At 40.8% G+C, this 22,188-nt stretch overlaps 1 protein-coding gene and 1 long non-coding RNA gene across 2 annotated transcripts in view; one reads left to right on the top strand and one right to left on the bottom strand.

Annotated features, from left to right (window-relative positions):
* EML5 (EMAP like 5) overlaps positions 1-22,188 on the top strand; it is a 301,798-nt gene that overhangs the window by 245,142 nt on the left and 34,468 nt on the right. The window contains exons 29-30 of the mRNA XM_073349376.2: positions 15,010-15,088; positions 16,529-16,658. Coding sequence (XP_073205477.1) covers positions 15,010-15,088; positions 16,529-16,658 — 209 coding nt within the window. The remainder of the gene's footprint in view (positions 1-15,009; positions 15,089-16,528; positions 16,659-22,188) is intronic.
* The window catches only part of LOC140913287 (uncharacterized), a 33,687-nt gene that overhangs the window by 3,605 nt on the left and 7,894 nt on the right, over positions 1-22,188 (bottom strand). The window lies entirely within an intron of this gene.

Below are 22,188 nucleotides of genomic sequence, written 5' to 3'. Positions count from 1 at the left end.
CCTCCCTAGGCAACGCATTCCAGTTGTTCACCTCCCTCCTAGTGAAAAAGTTTTTCCTAATATCCAATCTAAACCTCCCCCACTGCAACTTGAGACCATTACTCCTTGTCCTGTCCTCTTCCACCACTGAGAATAGTCTAGAACCATACTGCTTTTCAGTCACCTGAAGTAGAGCACCCCCAGGGACATCCCTCTCAAAGAAGAGGAGGTTACTCACCCTGTGCAGTAACTGACGTTCTTCTAGATGAATGTCCCTGTGGGTGCTCTACTACCCACCCTCCTCCCCTCTACTTCGGATTCTGGAACGCACTCTGTTGTAGAGAAGGAACTGAGGAGCCCGGGCTGTGCACCTGCTATTCAAACACAGATAGCTTGTGAGGCAGGCACTGCACATGCGCAGCCTGTAGGGGTACTGCTATAGAAATCTCCAATCGAAGGTGCTGGGACGCACCTTGACCTGAAGTGGAGCACTCACAGGGACACTCCTCTCAAAGAACATCAGTTACTCCACAGGGTGAGTAACCTCCTCTTACCTACCTCTCATAATAATTGTTCTTCGAGATGTATTGCTCATGTCCATTCCAAGACCCAACCTCCTACCCCTCTGTCGGAGTGAACCGGCAAGAAGGAACTGAAGAGGGGGGAGGGATAGCTCAGTGGTTTGAGCATTGGCCTGCTAAACCCAGGGTTGTGAGTTCAATCCTTGAGGGGGTCATTTGGGATCTGGGGCAAAAATTGGGTCTTGGTCCTGCTTTGAGCAGGAGGTTGGACTAGATGACCTCCTGAGGTCCCTTCCAACCCTGATATTCTATGATTCTATGAAGAGGCGGCAGGTCAGCAGGGCCTTTTATGGGGTGCCATAAAGATGCAACTCCAAGGGGCACCTGATCCGTCCCAATGGGTACCAGTAGGGGAAAAACCTTCTAGCAACTGTGCATACAGCATGTACACACCTACTTGGAATGGACATGAGCAACACATCTTGAAGAACAACAGTTACGAGAGGTAGATAACCATTTTTTGATGTGAAAATAGGGAAATACCTTGGGAAGGAAAAGAAAAATTACTTACTGTCGTAACTGTGGTTCTCTAAGCTTTCCCATAGAGAGAGTACCCTGTTAGGAGATGCATGGCTCCCGCCCATGAGCTTGGAATTATCTAAAAATCAGTTCCATTAATGCTACTTCTTCCTCCCTCTCTCTCTTGCATAGAGTTTTGATGTTATAAAAGGTGGAGGGGCCCCAATCACTATTCAACTCCTTCTACTAATTCAGGAATCTCTTTAGAGGCTCCAAAGAACTCCAGAAGATAGATGGGAAGTATGGTTCCACATGGGCAATCATCTGAGGGTTGTTATAGTATGTAACTGTTTTTTCTTTGTGAATTGCTCATATGGATCCCTACTCTTGGGAAATTATCAAGATATAGAGACCTTAAAGGAGATGGGTGTAACATAGTGCTTTGGGTGCACAAGCATGTTCCCATGCCTGGTTTCAAGGCTCTGACCTGCAGCAGAATCAAGTTACCAAGGGTAATATGGTGGCAGCCCAGAGGTGGAAGAAGCACGTTCTGACAGAGAAGAGACTCAGGATCAAAGAAAAGATATAGGAAAGGCGTCTGCATAAGTGAGACAGAAGACACTTGCCAGGGAGCAAGAGACGAAGCCTCATCAGGAAAAGAGCTGGATTTGAGAAGGAACCATACAGCCTGGGGAAGAGGTCTGGAAGATATGATTTGACATTGAACTGTTATGTGATGTTAATAAATTAGACTCCAAAAAGGGGGTGTTACTTGGAGCATGAGTTCATATGCATTTATTGATGAGCCCAAGAAGGGGGAAACTGAGGCAACAGATACTTCACTGTGCAAGGTAGGCTGATCCTAGCACTGTGGGTTTGAGGTGTATTAGTTAAAGATGATGACAAGATTGTTCTCTCAAATTGGGATTGACATGTCAAAACCAAGTTGAAGGAATGATGATGAAAAAATAGAGTTCCAGCAACAGCCCTGAGTATTTCAGTGATGGATACAGTGCAAAGACATGTCATAGAAGCTGCCTTAGACTTAGTTGAGTGTCCTCTGATATCTCCATGTGGCTGAATATCTGTCATGTCATAACAGTGTTGTATACCTAATCTGATCCATCTGGACAGCCTGGAAACCAAGATGGGTTGAACCTGGTCTTATTACATGCCTCAAAAGTCAGGGGAACTTGCAGATAATTTTGGCTTATATATATAATAACTTAAGGCCTTCTGGACATCTCAAATATGGATCCTTATCTCCCTGGATGTGCATAAGACCAGAGGAGGGTGAAAATGCACAGGTTTCTGTCCCAGTTGAAATGGAAATCAAAGATCACTTTACACAGGAAGTTGGAGTGAAGATACAGGAGCACCTTATTCTTATTGAACACAGTGCAGGGAGCATCAACCTTGTATCTTCCTAAATAAGGGATCATGGTGTGGCTATAATCAATGCCCTTTTCACAGACAGATGGCACACAGAACAGTTTGACAAGGTTCAAACAGCACTTTATGAAAACAAGATTGAGATACTGTGGTACATCTGATTCATGTGCCAGAGAAAATACTTGGAAAACATTTTCAGAAATGTGTTACTGTATGATGAGCAGATTGCCAACCCACACATGAGTGTAGAAATCTGAGGTGGCAGCCATGTGGACTCCGGTAGATAAAGAAGTACTGAGTATTCAAAGAGAAAAATGACAGAGGACCATCTCAAATCTACTCCCTGTTGATCTGTCCAGATTTGGAACTATTGTACCACTACACTGGGTAAATGTGTCTAGTTGAAGCCTTCTTGGTTTACAATAGGATCTTTTGGACCTCAGAAAAATACTCTCTTGACTTGGGCTCCTATCAGTCCAGAAGCCAAGCTGTCAGCCTGCGGAGAATTTTAATCTGGATGGAGAATCTTGCCCCAATCCTGAGACAGAAATCTAGTAGACTGTGGTTTCAAGTTCCAGAGGATTTGAGAACCAAAACTTCCAGGCTTGGGCCAGGATTATCCACAGCATTTTGCTTTCATCCCATCTGACTTTCTTAATTAACTTCTGGATCAACAGAATCAGGGGAAAATCATAAAGGAATGCCTGATTCCAGTCCAGGAGAAGAGTGCCTGTCAATGATGCTGGGTCATACCTGCTCCTGGAATATATCCAGATGTATTTGGCACTCTAGTGATAGAGATCTAGCTGTGACTTGCCCCTCTAACAGAACAAACAATGAAGCATTGAGTCTGTTGATTAGAAACTCTACTCAAGAACTTTTAGAAATTGAATTGGGAGAGGGGCTGAAATGTTCACATTGTAAAGAAACAATGCAAAAACAGATATTCTGAAAACCAGAGCCTTGCTGACCTGAGGCTTAAGTTGGGAGGAGAGGGAAAATGGAAAGGAGTTGAATGCATTTTTTCAACTTTATTTTCCTTTAGCAGGTTAATAACCCTCTTTGCTTTACTTCTATTTCATCTGCAAGGAGTGATAACTGAGCTAGCATCTTTGCCAAACAGCTTGAACATTCTTATAACAAAAGCAAGTCAGAGCAGAAAGATTATAGTTGCTATCCAGAGTGGAAAATGTGCATATTCATAGTGCAGTTATTGAACAGTAACCAGAGCAAACCCAAGCACTCTGGTTGTAGGGTTCTGTTTCATGTATTCATTATTGAGAAAAATCATACAACCATATAAAATACATATTCCTATTCTCTGACAAATTAACAGGCTTTATCATTAGTAACCTATCAGCATGCTGAGGATAACTAGGAAACATTACTGTACAGTTTATCATTGACTGTACCACATGCCTGCAGTTTGGTGAGCTGAGACAATTGCATTCCAGTATAATCTAATATCTTTTGTTGTGTAACTTTGTACAGGTGTTACATCTGCTTTTATTAGTGACTTGAATCTATCCTATCTGTCTCCTTATTTAGAGAAATTACCAGTGTCAAGTCATTTTTTAGATTGAATGATTCAGATGTTGTACTTATCAACTCTGTTAAATGCTTATCATACATCAGAGGTCCTCACTTCTCTCTACACCCACGTACACACACATTTCCTCTTCTTGCTTATATTGGGAGTTATTCTTACGGGATCACATTCACGCTCCACTGGTTGTGCAGAACTTTAAGTTAAGTCAGTGGTAGTTTTGTGCAAAAATCAGTGGTTGTGTATGACCCATGGAGAGGTGAATAAACCCCTTATTATAGACACAATTTCTCTTCTGCTCTTTAAAAAAAGCACTTTAAAAAGTTGATTTTCTTTCTTCCCTTCAAATATTTTGCTGAGAGCCAAACTTGTATAAGTAATTATTCTCTCTTTCTTATGTGCTGCTGAAAAGAGGTTCCAGGTAATGCTTTTATTTTGCTAAGATGTCTAGTCCATATTTTACCATCACCTCTCATTACCATTAAAAACCCATATGTTATTTTGGAGTCTAATAGGATGCTGTGCTTTACCTAGCAACCTTCAAAATACCATTATGCTGCTTATCAGTTCTTAAATTACATATATAGCATCAGCTATAGTTCTATTCAATATATTCTACATTATATTTAGGGATGTATTTACCAATAAAATTGTCCACATGTTCATTAAATTTGTGAAATTTTAAAAATACTAAATTAGTGTGAAATAAGAGGAGGTAGGAATGGAGTTCATTACAGTTCTTAGTGGGCAGCTATCTATGTTATAAAAAAACAAAACACCATAACTTGCACTCCTTTAGCATTTTTTGGCAGTCTCAGTAGAGAGATCAAGGAAAAAATGGTCATAGAGACTGAATTTGCCATGTCAGTCTAGCACCCTTTATAAGCATTGAATCCACTGTTTAACCAGTATTAAAATAAAAATGTTAAATACTAGATAACTAACAATTCTACAGTTGTGCACACAAAATTGGCACTTGTCTCTGTGCATACAAGGCTTAGTATGAGTGCCCAGTTTGACTGCTTATTGTCAGCAGGCAAGATTTTAAAAAATACCTCAGGGTGCTATTAACTTTTAATGGAAATTAGACACTTAAATTGCTTAGGTGGTTTTGAAAATCCCAACCAGAATAAATGTAAACAAAAAAAAATGTCTTCAATCTCTTTAAGTTCATAAACTATTTGGAGCTCATTTTTCCCTGGGTGTGGTTCAACCTGTACAGAGGGCCAACACCACTGGAGTCCTTCAATGTAGGAAGTGGTATCATTCAGCACAAGGGTGAATTTCTTCATCTGTCCATACAGCTGCATTTACTCTCTGAAAAATGTGATTAAAATATCTACATTTTAACACAGAAACAAAGATACCACCACTGGCATTTCAGCCTCGTTTACCACTAAACTCAAAACTAAAAGATTTGTTGGCATCTTCCACTGGTAGAGAAGGGAGATATGGAAGGAAATGCACATCAGAAAAGACCATACTTTGATCTGTTAATAGCTTTAAAATGAAACCTAGGGAGAGACAAATTGTAACATTGTGCAGAACTATATGTGCATACCAGCATCAATAATGTTGAAATCACATCAAGTGGGATGAAAGGAGATTAATTGTTCTTAAACTATGTATAGTATAAATACATTTATTTCATTTCTATACTCTTTTAACAAAGAATACTAAAATATAGATGTGTGGTAACAGTGACTAATTTTCATGCATAAAACAAATTACCTATGTGAACGGGTCTGTTCCCCTTTGATACAGGGACTTAATTCCTGTATTAACTCCCTTACATGTGTTCAAAGAGCAAATTAACCTATAAAAGCTTCCCATGCCTCTCCCACTTTTTGTACGCACAGTTTTTGAGCATGCAGCCATATTCCTCATGCAAATGCATGTCCGCTATATATTGCATGTGCAAATAGTGACACAGTTGCACACCAAATGAAAAATCAGCCTGGAAAAACTGTGGGGTTTTTTTAGATTTGCATCCTTAGGACAGTGTTTTGAAAATGTACTCCCATGTTCTGTACCATGCCTGGCATATGCCTGCTTCCGAATGCCGAGATTGTTACCCTGAAACATATTTGAATGAAAAATATGTACATATACCTTTACTCTTATCTTGCACTCAGCTTCCACTGCTGTGAAACAATATAGTGCATTTAAAGGTTTTTTTAGATTGGTTTACAATTATATTGTTTGAATATCTTGAAAGACAGACAGTTAAGCACAAACTAATCAAGTTTAACACTATTCTTGAGACCAAAAGTCATTTATTTTGCATACTGTATGCTATAGTATAGTAGCATACAAATTCAAATAGGCCAATCAGTTGTTTGGCTAAGGAGTTATATATTGTACTTAAATACTAGATGGTCTTCTCAAATTGTTTTATAATTGAAAACTGTGATACATTTCTCTCTTCTCCCATTCTACAACAGTGGATTAAGGGACAGACAACATTTTATGATGCCACCTACTGGAAGGAGGCAAAAAGTTCTGAAACCCCACACATAACTACATAAGCTTGAGCCAGAACTTTCTCCCTTTAATTTTCTTTGTCTTCTGTACTGGGAAACATAGAGGCTTCAACTCTGCGCTCCTGCTGTCTCCTTTCTTCTGCCCTTTTCCTCTCATTCTCTCTTTCTCTGTCTTTCAGGGACACAAAAGAAGAAAGGAGACAAAGAAGGGAAAGAAACTTGATTGTTCTTCTTCAAACCCAAGGGAGGGTGGAAGGCAGGGCACCAGGCTCTGTGGCTGATCACTCCCTGGGGGCGGGGTGATCTCAACTGGGGTTGGCAATCCAACCAGACATTGTAAATATCAGTTTTACGGGGTGGCCAGAGGGCACAGACTTTCCCTCCTCAATCTCTAAGAGGCTTCCTTGATTGAAGCACCCATACGCCTATCATGCTGCCTCCCTGCCTTACTGGTATCAGGACTCTGCCTCAGCTTGCAGCTCTGCTCCACAGCTTATGCAGTTCATCATCCTCTTCTCTGCCTCCACAAGGCCCAGGGACTCCTATACCTGGGGTCTTCAAGCCAATCCCACTTCTGGTAAGTCTTGCTTTGGCAGGTATTTCTTCCACCTCTCCTCCCTTGTTGGACCCCCCACTGCTCTCCTTGTGCTTCCCATCCCCAGGATTTTCCTCTTTCACCTGCTGTTCCTGCAGGAATTTCTGCTGCTCCAACTTCAGCCTCCTTAGCCCTCTTTGGAGCCTCTCCCTGTCCATCTGGCACTCCCTCAGCCCCAGATGGTTCTGACATCTCCTTTGTTCCCTGTGCAAACAGCACAATTCTCTCCTCTCAGGGGTCTGATGCCAGGGGGCCTGCTCATTCTCCACACTGGAGACCAACTTCTCTAGCGTCCTGCCTGCTCATTGAGCTGTTCTCTTTAGCAGCATGTACAGCTGTTCAGCAGTTCTCTGGTTCAGTCTCTCCAGTGTCCATGGGGATCTAGTCCTGAGGCTTCTCCACCTGTCCTGGCCCTGGTAAGCCACACTCTGGCAGATTCATATCTTTCATATTCTGCTTCAGTTAAAGCCTTGGTGAAAATCTGTGCTGGCTGTAAACTCCAGGTTATTCCCTGTATCTGGTGTAAGTATTGAGCTGGTGACTGGAGGATCCAGCCCCTGAGTTTCATATCACTACACTCAGGAATTCAAACCCCAGATCATGCTCTTTCAGCATGAGAGTGAAACTGACTACTTCGCAATTTATGGTATGTGGGTCTTTCTGTTGAGAGGTAAAACCAAGACCCTAGCTACTTATAAAAAGTGTTTGTTGAGCACCCCCACTCCCAATCCTTCAGCTCTGCAGTCTCTGCCTCCCCTTACCAGGCTGTAAGTGCAGAAACCAGAACTTTGTGTCTCCATCTTTGGGGAGGGGTTTATCTCCTCTCCCTTGTTTCCCAGTCGCAGGTTTTCCTTCCATTTTTCTGCTGTTGCCCCGGGAGCCTATGCAGTTCATAGGTTCCATAGAAACTTGGTCTTTCTCTCAGTCTCTGGCTGGGATTCATCTCTTTTCTCTCACTGATTTTCTTTGGATGCACACTTTTTCTCACAGGTGCTCTGAATGGCCTGGCTGTTACATCATTCCTCTTAGTTTCTGTGTCTGTGGTCTCCCTTATTGCACCACACATCAGGACCCCTTACCTGTTACCTTTCAGTCTCTGCTAATTGTGTGTTGCACCAGCCTCACAAAGAATAGACTGTACAGCCACACTCTCATACTAGCTCCCTTCTGTACAGACAGTACCTCTTCCTGTAAGATTGCCTGTCCCTGCCCTCCTTGTTTCTAACTTAAGTCCAGTTTAGAAGCACCATGATCCCTCTTCACACTACTTAGCAGCTTGTCATGAGAAATATAACTCTGAGTTCTGATCCTACAAGGTTATTACTGCGCAGAGGGAATAGATATAATTCCCTTGAAAGGGAGATCATATTTGAACCAGCTTCTTGCTCAGAATCCCCCAGATCCTTCATTTCTAGGCTGCTGGGGACCTTCAATGTGTATTTTCCACAGTCAGAATGTGGAATATATATCTTGGGAGAATATTTGAACTTGTGCCTCAGTAATGAGGTTCCACTTGTCATATATCTTATTGTTCCTAAGTTCTCCTCCTTAGTATTAAGTAGGACAAGTATAGAGCATTGTACAGCTGCCTGCTTTTATCTGTGGCATATCCTTTTGTAGCCTTGGGGAAGTCCATATAATAATATTTTGTGCTTTCTGAGGTTCTAAGAGAACTTGGTAATGTTAATGAGTTAGGATACACAACACAACTGTGAAGTAGAGATGTCTTGTTTCCATCAAGAGAGAGGGAGACTGAGGCACTGAAAGGTAATGCGACTCCAGGATCTCTGTTGTAATAGATCTATCTGTCCCTCAGAGGAATTTTGGCTAGGAATTCTGCTCCTGGTTATTTCTTATGCACAAAAACTATGAAGGGTTCCGGTCCTTCCTTGTTTTATGGCTGTTAAATAACAGCAGAGATTCTGGATGGAAACTTCCAGGTCAGTTCTATAGTCACTTCCCAAGTGACCATCTCTGCTTGATAGCAGTTCAGAGCCCATATCTGCATATTCATATCTTTTCAGCTCATTGGAGTCTTCTACCTTTCACCCTCAGAAACAGTCACTTCCTGTGTTTAGCACCCTGCCATTTGTACTTTTTTCAGCTTCCAAATCTTGCTGGTACTGGATGCCAACTTCCCTGGGACAAATTCCACCTAACCCCCTTCCAGTAAGTTGTTCATCTGGGTGTAGTCCTAAATAGCTATCTGTGGAAGGCTCTCATGTCCTATTAAAGGCTTCAGTCCTTACTGAACATGCTGTTGCCAATCAGAGCATCTCCCCTTCCTCAGTTAGGAGCATCCATGGGATACTAGGCTTGCTTTGTAGCCTGTGTGGACTTAGTTCTGTAGATGTGACTGAATCTTTGGCCTTGGCCCATGTGGCACTCCCTTTCTTCCCTGTGCTGATTCATCCTTCTTTGAATTGGTGATTTTCTCCATCAATCCTTTCTTTCCTCCATCCATCCCCTACCTCTTTATCACCATTGACATGTGTCTCTTGGGTTGGGATGGTGCATCTGGGCAAACCATCAGCCCATGATCCTGGTCTGGGGGGTATTCTGGGTGGAGTAGAAGGCTCCTAGAACTCTGGGCCTCCTGCCTTACTCTCCTAATTTGGTAGCTTCTAGTCCTGATTTCCCACATCTTTGTCTGCTGTAACAATCAAACAGCAGTGGCTTCTGCCAACTGCTAAGGAAGTGCTTGCAATACAGCCCCTAGTTTTGGAAGTGATGCCTCTAAGAACCCTTCTTCTGTCCTTGAAACCACTATATCTGGAGGTCCATAACAACAGCCTTCTAGGCAGACTTAATTACAAACTGTTCTGGGAAAATGGAACCTTGCTTCCCTGGACTTTTGACGCCATTTTCCAGAGTGAAGAGTGCCTCACCTTGGACTGGTTTATCTTGATGTCTGTCAGTCATTTCTAATTCAGTTCTCTTATCCCAGTCCCTCACCGTTTTTGTGATGCCTCGCATAGAGTTGAAGAGTTGTATTGAGATGCTGCTTCCTCTGCTACTCAAGGTACTGAGGAAAGCCAGGCAGGATGAAACAGTTGTAATTGTTGACCTGGTCCCTTCATGACTCTGTGCTCTGCAACCACTTCCACCTTAGGCTGACTGCATTTAAGTTGAAGGGAGCCACTTCTGAAAAGAAGGTTTCTCTGCTGACATGGCACTGTCTGGAGGGTGGAAAAGGTGCTTCTTTTTCTTACTCATAGGTCTGAAAAGTCTTCCTGGCCTGGTTTGACATCAGAGGGCTATCCTGTTTCCTACTTTTCTTGCTCCAGGATCTTTGGGATTTTTTCTATTGGTACTCAAGTAAGATCTCAAACCAGTGATTAATCCTGTGATCCTTCAGTAAAACTTGCTCCTCATCTTGCAAGCTCTGATTCAACCCTCATTTGGGCCTTAAGGCAGACTTCTTTTCTTTAAAATGGTGTTCCTTATTGCAGTGATCTCAGCTAGATGTACAAGTTGATCTCTCTATCTCTCTCTCTCTCATATTTGCCCGTTCTTACCAGAAAGATTTTTTCAGCCTTCCTTTGTTCCCAAGATGGAATTCCCTATGAAGAAAAATCAGCCATTATTCTTCTTGCTCCCTCCAAATCCAGTATTGCATCCCAGCCCCTATGAGAAGAAGTTTCATTTGTTGAACATTTCAAAAACGAAATTCTCATTCTCATGAGTTTAGAAAGCCAAAACAACTGCTACTCTGTTTTGAGGGTTGTAACAAGGGAAAGGCTGCATCTGAAGTCACTTTTGTTAGGTAGGTCCAAGCCTGCATTCTCACAGATTATGCCCGGACTGGCAGCCTTGTCCTGAGTTTGTCAGATGACATTTGGCAAGGGAAGTCTTCACGTCTTGGTCAGTGATTGCTGGAGCAGTCATTTCCCAAGTGTATGATGTGGCAACGTGGTTGTCTCTATTCCTTTTTTTATGTCGCTATTAGCTAGGCCTCTCTGCTTCTCAGATGGTCTCTTTTGGACAAAGGGTCCTGCTAGCAGAACAATATGGTAGCCCCGCTTCCTGGGTTTACTACTTGCTACATTTCTGTCATTCTATCCACTGATGTAGGATTGGAGAAGACAGGCATATAACAACAGAAAATTACTTAACAGTAATTCTGTTTATCGGAGTCTTCTGTTCTCTCTCCCTGCATCCCTCCATTCTCTGCTCTGGTGCTTGTTTATCATCTCTCTCACTGGTTTGTATACTGTGTCCTTTTCTATGGCTGTGGAAGTTTTTTTAACTGGTGGGAGCATTTTCTGGCTAAAGCTGTGTGGTCAGGTATGGGGTTTCAAAACTCTTTGCATCCCTGCTTCCAGTAGGTGGCACCATAATGCGTCTGTCCTTTAATCCAACATGATAGGATGGTAGACAAGGTTACTACAACTAACAAGAATTGCTGGTAAGTAGTCTTCTAATTTACAGAACTCTGACATCATTCATACTTATCCTTTTTAAAAGGAGAAAGGTACTTTTATTCTGATGATAGAATAGTCAGCCATATTCATTTTATCTAAGCAAACAGGAAAGTAGATTAATGATATTTAGTTTATAATACATCTTTAAGGTGTGGCATTGAAATGAATGAACTTATTTATATGTAATCCGTAATTACTAATAAATATCTGTACAAGTGCCCAGAAGGTTATGGAGATATCAAAGGAAACACAGTACCTTAATTATAATTCCAGTGAATAATCTGCAGGTAGTAAAATCTTGATTAAGTACTCTCAGTATCATTTATCATACTGGTTTTAAGATGTCAATTCTTTCCATTCATATAGTGAATGCAGTTCTTACCCCTGAAATAATATAGTATTGTGCTATCAAACTTGTTTTCAATTTCATTTTTAATCACCTCTCTTCTTCAGGGACTCTTGATCACATAAAGTAAAGAATTGGGTGTAAAGCTGGATAACATTTTACTATCTCACTTCAGAGATTTTTAGGACTAGAAGTTACTAAATATCAACTAATGTTTTTCAGACATGTACAGCCAATAAATCTGAAATGGATAATATTTTAGAGGTCAGTGTAGCTATTTCCAGAATAATAATGTTAGTTAACTATTTACAACTGAAAACTAAGGCTGTTTTATTTAAAAAAAAAAAAAAAAAGAAGGCATTGACATGCGATCTTTTCGATTAAAAGAGTTGTACAGGTTGTCTGATTTTTTTCAGCAGATATAATTGGAGCTGGGCTGTTTGGAAGCAGCTGACTAAACAACTAAGGATGGGATCTGTGTTCCTATATAATTTAGATGCTTTTGAAAATCCCACCCTAAATGACTATTTCTCTGACAGGAATTTAGTGGCAATATAATTTGTATCTTTAACAATGTAATATTTCCAATGGTTTTATTTATGTTGTATATTTTAAATATATTTACATCTTGTTTGATTTATATGTTTTCATAATATTCCAATAAACAAATAATATAATCCATTATACATCCTAGATGAGACACATGTTTGGGGTTTGGTCAAAGGCATAGTTCTGAAGGGTCTAATGTGGACCTGGAGAGACATCTATTTTGCATGCAAGATATTGATTGCTTTTGTGCCTAAATGGAAATTGTACATCTATGAAAAGAGTGTAGAACAAAAGTGATTAAAAAATTTTTTTTCTCACAGTAAAACATTGATTTATCCCTGAAAAAGCATAAATTTGTTAAAGAATATCTGTTATTTTGTGAAGATGAATTATATCCCAGCACTAACATGTGTAAAATGGGTAAAAATTGCATGAATTGCCAGGGACTTTTGTGGTTTAATTGGATAGTAAAATAAAAAATACAGCAGTCTTGTGTAATATGCGTTATCATATTTAGTGATTATATTATTGTATTAGTGTTGTAAATATATAAGGTACTTTACAAATATCAGGTGAAAGTGTTCATTATCAGAGAGCTTGCCATGTACAAAACAGTAAGACAACAGCAATATAATTTTTTAAAATAATACAACAGAGAAAGAATTAACATGAATTAAAGAAAAACCCAAATATGGGAGAGAAGGAGAGAGAAGAGTGAAACTTCACAGCAATCTTCCAAGCCTGGGAAAGTAAAGTATAGGTATCATCACCAGTAGAGAAGGGAGGACATGGAAAGGGGTTAGGAAAGTTGGGAAGTTTAGTTTGAATATATTAAGTACAAGCGCAGGAGGAGATGTTCGAGGAAAGTTGGAGATGCAAGAATGTCAGAGGGTTGGAGGTTAGGGATAGATAGGTAGATTTGGGAGCTATTAGTATAGAAATAATAGCTGAAATTAGGGAACTAGATAAAGGTTTTGAAAATTTATAGAAAAGGAAGGAACTGCCAACAAAAACCTTGTGGACTGATGGCACCTTGTGCAAAGTCTAAGAGGTGATTGAGGGGGGATACTGACCCAGCCTGCCTCTGTCTCTTTATCCCTGCACTCAGAAGTTGGGAGGCTCCTGCTCCATATCATGGCCACAGAGAGAAACATAGGACACTGGGGCCACAGTGCTAGGTCCAAGGGGGTGTGGTCAACAGCTGTCCCCCTCCCTCCTCTGTCCCCACCATCAGCTCACAGTAGCAAGAGATTCTAATGCTGCTGATGCCTTTAAGGAAGAAAAAATACTGTATTATGAGTTTCTGAGAGTAAAAACTGTAATAGCTTTCCAGCCACCAACCTTCCCAACAGAGTTGAAGATACATATTTGCATTCCTTAATCTTTTTCTAGCTTTCACTTGAAAAACAAGCTGGTAGAAAAACTAGTATGTTCCATGCCCCAATCAGTGGGCACCTTTTGTGATCTGTATCCTAGATAGGATTGCTGCCTGCAAAATACTCAAATTACAAGTTTCCTGCCAGTCATGTTCTGCGGGCATTGTCTCCAAGAGTTATGATCTATTGCAGCTTTTCCTTTCAACGACAAGGAATGATGGATAACTAACTCTCTTACAAACTCAGCTGAGTTAAATAATTTAGACTTCACAAAGACTTGTTAAATCCCCAATTTTGAATGAATACTACTTTTTCTGATAGTTTAGTTTAAAAGATTTTTTTTAACAACTGAACATTTTATCTAGAATCAGCTACTATTGCTCTTGCAAATTTGCTAGCAATACTTACATAAATTTGGTCAATAAAATATATTTATTTTCCTGAGTTTTTAAATACATGTTTTATTGTCCTTTGTGACTGAAACCATATATATTGTCTACAATATATAAATATTACAAATATTTAAAAAGATAAGCAAACAAATTTTGATCAAATTATTATTTTCCTAGTGAAATGATGGAAGCACATTGCTTGAACAACTTAAAACTAGACTAACCAGAACACTAGAACATATACTGTAAGGATATAAAAGCAAACATGCATTTGCAAGGAGATGGGCTGGATGTTAATAGGTCTTTTCTATCTCTAATTTCTATTTATTCAATCAAGAACTGACCTGAACTGTATCAGAGGTGCCCAGGGCTCAGCAGAGACTTTTACAGTTGTAGGAAGAGATGTGGGTATCTAGGGTCTATTGAAGGAATGTAGGAAAGGAGGTGGGGAGATAACTGGGGTCTGTTTGAAGTTGTGGGAAAGGGTGGGACAACCTTAAATGAGTTTAGATAGTTCAGGCAAGCCTCTAAACTTTTGTGGGTCATCCAACAATAATTATTGCATTGAAAGGGAAGTACATGGAGAAAGAATATGCTGTTAGAAGTTAAGAATGTTTGGCTCATTCTTATTGGAAAATAAGACTTTGAATTGACCTAATAGATACTTTCAGAATTGTCAAAAACTTATCAAGTTGATCAATATAAATTGTGACACTTCTGCAATCAGAGACGGCTATTCTTTTCACAGTGGTCTTTTTTCTTTATGACAATTTAAGCAACATAGTGATTTAACAGTTTTCCCTATCCAGATAACAGATTAGACTATACTCTTCTAGTACAGAATAGGTGACAGACAGCCTTTTCTTATTCACAGTTCTCTATTTCAGACCACCAGTTAGTAGGGCACTGCCACAGCCTGAAAAACTTCAGACAAATAACGTTGGCAAAAAAAAGAGACCGATAGAGGTAAGGAAAACCACAGACATCTTTTTTTCTATTTTAACATTCCCTTAATCCCATTTTTTTAACTATTTTGTCCAAAAAATGATTTGCTTATCAATAAAGTGAATGGTTGTATATGGTAAAGTTAGTATAAAGAGAGAAATAGTTAATAGCGTGTATGTATACAACAGCAAATTTCTTTTTTGGGGAGGGAATCCTTTAGGATCTTTTATCTTTCATTTTTCTTTTGATCCCTGAAAGGTCCATTGTCACCCCACCCCACAAATGTATCTGAGCCACAGCTTTCTTCAGAGTCTATCAGTTACAGAAACAGCACATTCAGCCTATGTGGTATGGAGTCCCTCTTGGGTGAGTGTAGGGTATCAGTATAATATCACACTTGGCCAGAACTCTGATTTTTCCATGTGGCCATGCATTGTATTACCAGTAGGTTACTAAACCAGATAAACAAATTACCTTTAATTCTGAAATTTATTCAGAGGAATGCAGTAAATTTATCTCTCCCCTTTATGCATGAAATACCCTCCCTGAACCCATCTGTAAATTCACCTGAACTCTTCACTACCATCTTCTCCTTTAAAACTCAAATTCAAAATAAATCTCTTCTGAAGCTTGTAAGTAATGGCCAATTAATGATGCTTTTAGGGTTAGGTAGCATTAGACCCCAATCCTGCAGTTAGATCTGATTGTAGGATTTGGGGCCTTAATTAATATTTTCTCTCTCTTTCTCTCCCCCCCCCCCCAGTGCATATGACTTTTGTTTTTTTTTAAATTCTATGTTTGACTGTACCCCATCCCTTCACCTTTTCAGATGTGACTTGTTTGCTTAAATTGTAAGTGCTTTAAATTTGGGAGTGTGTCTTCATCTGTGTCATTGTCAAGCACAGTAGGACCCTGATCATCATTAGGCATCCGAATGCTATTGTAATATAAATATTAAATAATTTTCTCACCATATTAGAAATATAGATTATTAATTAATATTAAAGAAAATATTTGGCATACTATGTAGTATTTTGCCATGACTCTTTGGGAATTTTTAGGCATGAATTTCAGCATTCCAATTCCCCTAGTCCTCCAAGCTCAACATCAGGTAGACTATGGGAATATGAAGCTGGTGAAGAATACTATTCATACTTGTGTCCTAGCATCTTGTATATCAAGAGTTACATTATTTTTGCCGGATGAGGCTGTGTATACTATCTTTTGTGAAAAATTTGTTTCCATTAACATCCATCAAAAGGTATAGCATGAGATACAGGGAAAATATGATATACTGGTGTAGTAGGCAGCAGATTAGTCTCAGATGTTTTTGGCCATCATTAAAAATTCATTTTTCCTGTGAATATAGGCAAGTACACATGTTTAAAAAATAAAGCACTAGGAAATCTTTATTCATAAGAAGTTTTAAAGTATTTAATAGACTTAAATCTGTTTTCTTAGGATCTAGTGTTGGAGCTGGTATTTGGATACCGAGGCAAGGACTGCAGGAACAATGTTCACTATCTGAATGATGGGGCTGATATAATTTATCATACTGCATCTGTTGGGATTCTGTATAACGTGGCAACAGGTAGGAAAAACTACTTCGGAAAATTTCTCTGCTCATGTGTACAGGCAACACCCATGTGATAACCAGTATACTTAAAATCTTAGTGCTGTCTGGAAAAATTGCAAAATAATGATTTACGGAAGAAAATCTAGCTAAAATGCTATCAGAGAGTGTGTGATCTGTATTATTCATGCTATGTAGTAAAAAAAAAGATCTGAATAAATCCCTGTGAGGATAATATTTGGAGGGAGGTATAAGAATCCAGTTATTTCAATACCAATTTTCGTAACTCAGTAGTACTCCCTCTCCATGTACCAGCATCATTTGTGTTCAAAAAGTAATTGTCTTCACATTCTCAGCTGACAGCAATATACTGCCAAAGAATCTGTAATTTAGGAGGCGTTGCAGTTTTGTCACTGTGATGCTGTGAGACATATCACAGTGTTCTGTTGAACCTTCCAGGTTATGGTTGCCATCTTAGGTTCTCTCCTATCAAAAGGGATGACGTGTGCTGCTACTGTTCAAATTTTCCTAAGCTTTACTTTTAATACACTATTTTGGGTTAGGTCTGTAGTCAAAGAGGAATTTCAAAACTAAAATTAAAGTCTCAATTTTTCTGTTCCAGCTGCAGGAACTAGCACGGACCAAGTTTTGATAATTGCTCATGAGACCTAAAATGTTTCATTTTAGTTTGAATTTAATACATTTAAAATTTCAGCATTGCTGCAAGCAATTTTCTCTAAAGTAATCCAAAATGACAGCCAGTTGGAATGTGTACAGAAAGTGCCTTAAACACACGTGGATATATAATAAAATGTACAGTGAAAACTTCTGTGGGACCTTTGAATTCATCTCTCTGCCCCTCAAAATTAAAAAAATGAATAAAGTAAAGACAGTATAGAAATGCATTTGCTATGATTTTCGTTGGCTTTTGTTAAATATGACATGAGCAAGTGAATGCTTTTGAGTGGCCACGTTACTTAGTTACACAGATCATCCAAAACACGTGCCAATAAAACCTTTGACCCGCATAACAGTTTCATGTTTTCGGTATATGTTACGGAAAAACTGTTTTAGAAATGTTTGAAAGAGGTTTTAAAAACATTATTGGGACTATTTTTATGTCTTCATTTGTTAAACTAGCATTTCACATCTCAGTCCTCCCATACTATGTATGTTAGTTCACCAACTACCCCAAGTATTACTGTTAAACGATAGACTTAGACTTTCAAAGGGCTTATTATTCCCTATCATGATCTGTGTTTTGACAATATAGGCAATTTGCCTGGTGGTTTGAATTTGGGAAGCACTATTCTTAGGTCAATAGTGTACCAGAAGCATTACAATATCCTAGAAAAACATGCATCTTATCATATCTTTTGCTTAGTATAAGAAAAGCTCCACTTCTTCTCTGCAAATGCATGGTCAGTATATCTGCCATCTCCAGGGTCATCCCTTAATAGAGATAGAAGTCTGTGACCCAGATCTTACTGGCCACCAATGCTGTAACCATACCCACAGTGGCCTCCTTGCGATATTGCTCAGTCCAGAACGAGGTCACCTATTCCTCCAGTAGCCTCTCTTCCTGAACCTCCATCACTATAGCCACAGACAGTAGTTGCTCCAGAATTGCTGGTTCAGCCTGAACCATTGTTATAGGTGTCACAGGAGATTCCATGGGCTCTGCTTCCTCCTTCTTCTTCGTTGCCAGACAACTTTATGGTACCAGGGAGAACTGGAAGTCCTGGCACAGTCAAGGAATTATGATGTGATTGGAATAACAGAGACTGGGTGGGATAACTCACATGACTGGAGTACTGTCATGGATGGATATAAACTTTTTATGAAGGACAGGCAGGGCAGAAAAGGTGGGGGAGTTGCATTGTGTGTAAGAGAGCAGTATGACTGCTCAGAGCTTCAGTATGAAACTGCAGAAAAACCTGAGAGTCTCTGGATTAAGTTTAGAAGCGTGAGCAACAATGGTGATGTCATGGTGGGAGTCTGCGGTAGACCACCAGACCAGGGGGATGAGGTGGATGAGACTTTCTTCTGGCAACTAACGGAGGTTACTAGATCGCAGGCCCTGGTTCTCATGGGAGACTTCAATCACCCTGATATCTGCTGGGAGAGCAATACAGCGGTGCACAGACAATCCTGGAAGTTTTTGGAAAGTGTAGGGGACAATTTCCTGGTGCAAGTGCTGGAGGAACCAACTAGGGGCAGAGCTCTTCTTGACCTGCTGCTCACAAACTGAGAAGAATTAGTAGGGGAAACAAAAGTGGGTGGGAACCTGGGAGGCAGTGACCATGAGATGGTCGAGTTCAGGATCCTGACACAAGGAAGAAAGGAGAGCAGCAGAATACGGACCCTGGACTTCAGAAAAGCAGATTTTGACAACCTCAGGGAACTGATGGGCAGGATTCCCTGGGAGAATAACAGGAGGGGGAAAGGAGTCCAGGACAGCTGGCTGTATTTTAAACAATCCTTATTGAGGTTACAGGGACAAACCATCCCGATGTGTAGAAAGAATAGTAAATATGGCAGGCGACCAGTTTGGCTTAACAGTGAAATCCTTGCTGATCTTAAACACAAAAAAGAAGCTTACAAGAAGTGGAAGATTGGACAAATGACCAGGGAAGAGTATAAAAATATTGCTTGGGCATGCAGGAGTGAAATCAGGAAGGCCAGATCACACCTGGAGGTGCAGCTAACAAGAGATGTTAAGAGTAACAAGAAGGGTTTCTTCAGGTATGTTAGCAACAAGAAGAAAGTCAAGGAAAGTGTGGGCCCCTTACAGAATGAGGGCGGCAACCTAATGACAGAGGATGTGGAAAAAGCTAATGTACTCAATGCTTTTTTTGCCTCTGTCTTCACAAACAAGGTCAGCTCCCAGACTGCTGCACTGGACAGCACAGCATGGGGAGGAGGTGACCAGCCCTCTGTGAAGAAAGAAGTGGTTCGGGACTATTTAGAAAAGCTGGACAAGCACAAGTCCATAGGGCCGGATGTACTGCATCCAAGAGTGCTAAAGGAGTTGGCGGATGTGATTGCATTATCTTTGAAAACTCATGGCGATCGGGGAAGGTCCTGGATGACTGGAAAAAGGCTAATGTAGTGCCCATCTTTAAAAAAGGGAAGGAGGAGGATCCTGGGAACTACAGGCCAGTCAGCCTCACCTCAATCCCTGGAAAAATCATGGAGCAGGTCCTCAAGGAATCAATTCTGAAGCACTTAGAGGAGAGGAAAGTAATCAGGAACAGTCAGCATGGATTCACCCAGGGCAAGTCATGCCTGACTAATCTAATTGTCTTCTATGACGAGATAACGGGCTCTGTGGATGAGGGGAAAGCAGTGGACGTGTTGTTCCTTGACTTTAGCAAAGCTTTTGACACGGTCTCCCACAGTATTCTTGCCAGTAAGTTAAAGAAGTATGGGCTGGATGAATGGACAATAAGGTGGATAGAAAGCTGGCTAGATTGTCAGGCTCAACAGGTAGTGATCAATGGCTCGATGTCTAGTTGGAAACCAGTATCAAATGGAGTGCCCCAAGGGTCGGTCCGGGGGCCGGTTTTGTTCAATATCTTCATAAATGATCTGGAGGATGCTGTGGATTGCACCCTCAGCAAGTTTTCAGATGACACTAAACTGGGAGGAGAGGTAGATATGCTGGAGGGTAGGGATAGGATACAGAGGGCCCTAGACAAATCAGAGGATTGGGCCAAAAGAAATCTGATGAGGTTCAACAAGGACAAGTGCAGAGTCCTGCACTTAGGACGGAAGAATCCCATGCACCACTACAGACTAGGGACCGAATGGCTAGGTAGCAGTTCTGCAGAAAAGGACCTAAGGGGTGACAGTGGACGAGAAGCTGGATATGAGTCAACAGTGTGCCCTTGTTGCCAAGAAGGCCAATGGCATTTTGGGCTGTTTAAGTAGGGGCATTGTCAGCAGATCGAGGGACGTGATCGTTCCCCTCTATTCGACATTGGTGAGGCCTCATTGGGAGTACTGTGTCCAGTTTTGGGCCCCACACTACAAGAAGGATGTGGAAAAATTGGAAAAAGTCCAGCAGAGGGCAACAGAAATGATTAGGGGACTGGAACATATGACTTACGAGGAGAGGCAGAGGGAACTGGGATTGTTTAGTCTGCGGAAGAGAAGAATGAGGGGGGATTTGATAGCTGCTTTCAACTACCTGAAAGGGGGTTCCAAAGAGGATGGATTTAGACTGTTCTCAGTGGTAGCAGATGACAGAACGAGGAGTAATGGTCTCAAGTTGCAGTGGGGGAGGTTTAGGTTGGATATTAGGAAAAACTTTTTCACTAGGAGGGTGGTGAAACACTAGAATGCGTTACCTAGAGAGGTGGTGGAATCTCCTTCCTTAGAGGTTTTTAAGGTCAGGCTTGACAAAGCCCTGGCTGGGATGATTTAGTTGGGGATTGGTCCTGCTTTGAGCAGGGGGTTGGACTAGATGACCTCCTGAGGTCCCTTCCAACCCTGATATTCTATGATTCTATGATTTTTCCTCCCCTGTACCTGAGGATTTTAAATCGTTCAGCCTTGGGTATTCAGGCCAAGTTTTCTCAGGAGAACACCCATAAATTGATGGATATTCTCCAATCCTCAGCTCCAGGGAGAGTGACTTTCTCCATAAATGAAGCAATCTTGGAACCGGCAAAGATCCTAACACCCAGCTTCCTTACACCCACAATGAAGCATGCAAATAAAAGATACCACATGCTTGTGAATAGTTTTTTGGGTGCTTCTACTCACATACAGCGCCTAAGTCTCTTGTTGTAAGAGCAGCTAATGAGAGGTTGAGATGGGGGAGAGATAAGTTGACACCAAAGGACAGGGACTCTAAAAGATTGGACTTGTTTGGGAAAATTTATTCTGCCGCATCCTTACAAATGCTCATTGCCAGTCACCAGGCACTTTTATCAAAGTATGACTTTCCAAAGTGGGAAACAATGGCAAAATTTATAGATAAGTTGCCAGAATCCTCCAGGGAAGAGTTTAAGAGTTCATTGTAAAAGGTGACTAATGGCAAAAATATCACTATGGTCAGCTTTTGGAAATGACAAAATGTTACATTCCTTGAAAAATGAGCTATGATGCATTTGCTGGAGATTTTAACACCAGCATTAAAGAGGCATCACTTTCCAGGGCAACAACTTAAGCAGCATTATTGTCTTCAGTGGTTCTTTAGGTTGAATTGTCTTGCTAGGCAGCAAGACTTTTCCAGGAAGGGGCTCAAGTCTTATAAGAGATCTTCTAGTCCCAATTTTAACCAGTCAGCCTGTTTTTCATCAGTTTTGGGTATGCAGCTAATTTGACTCGCTCTCCGAAGCCAGCATTACAGTCGGCAGGCTTCAAGCCATTCTCCTACATTTGGGGATAAGCTATCCTACTTCTACAGGTCTTGGGAGTCAGTAACTATGGATAAGTGGGTCCTGAGCACTGTGGGATTGGGTTATGCCTTCAGTTCCTGTCCATTCCTCTTCTCACCCTCCTACTCCATTCCTTTCCATAGACCCCTCTCATGAGTGTC

Source organism: Lepidochelys kempii, chromosome 6 (assembly GCF_965140285.1).
Source record: "Lepidochelys kempii isolate rLepKem1 chromosome 6, rLepKem1.hap1, whole genome shotgun sequence".
Lineage (NCBI taxonomy): Eukaryota > Metazoa > Chordata > Testudines > Cheloniidae > Lepidochelys > Lepidochelys kempii.
This window is presented reverse-complemented; position numbering and strand designations above follow the sequence as displayed.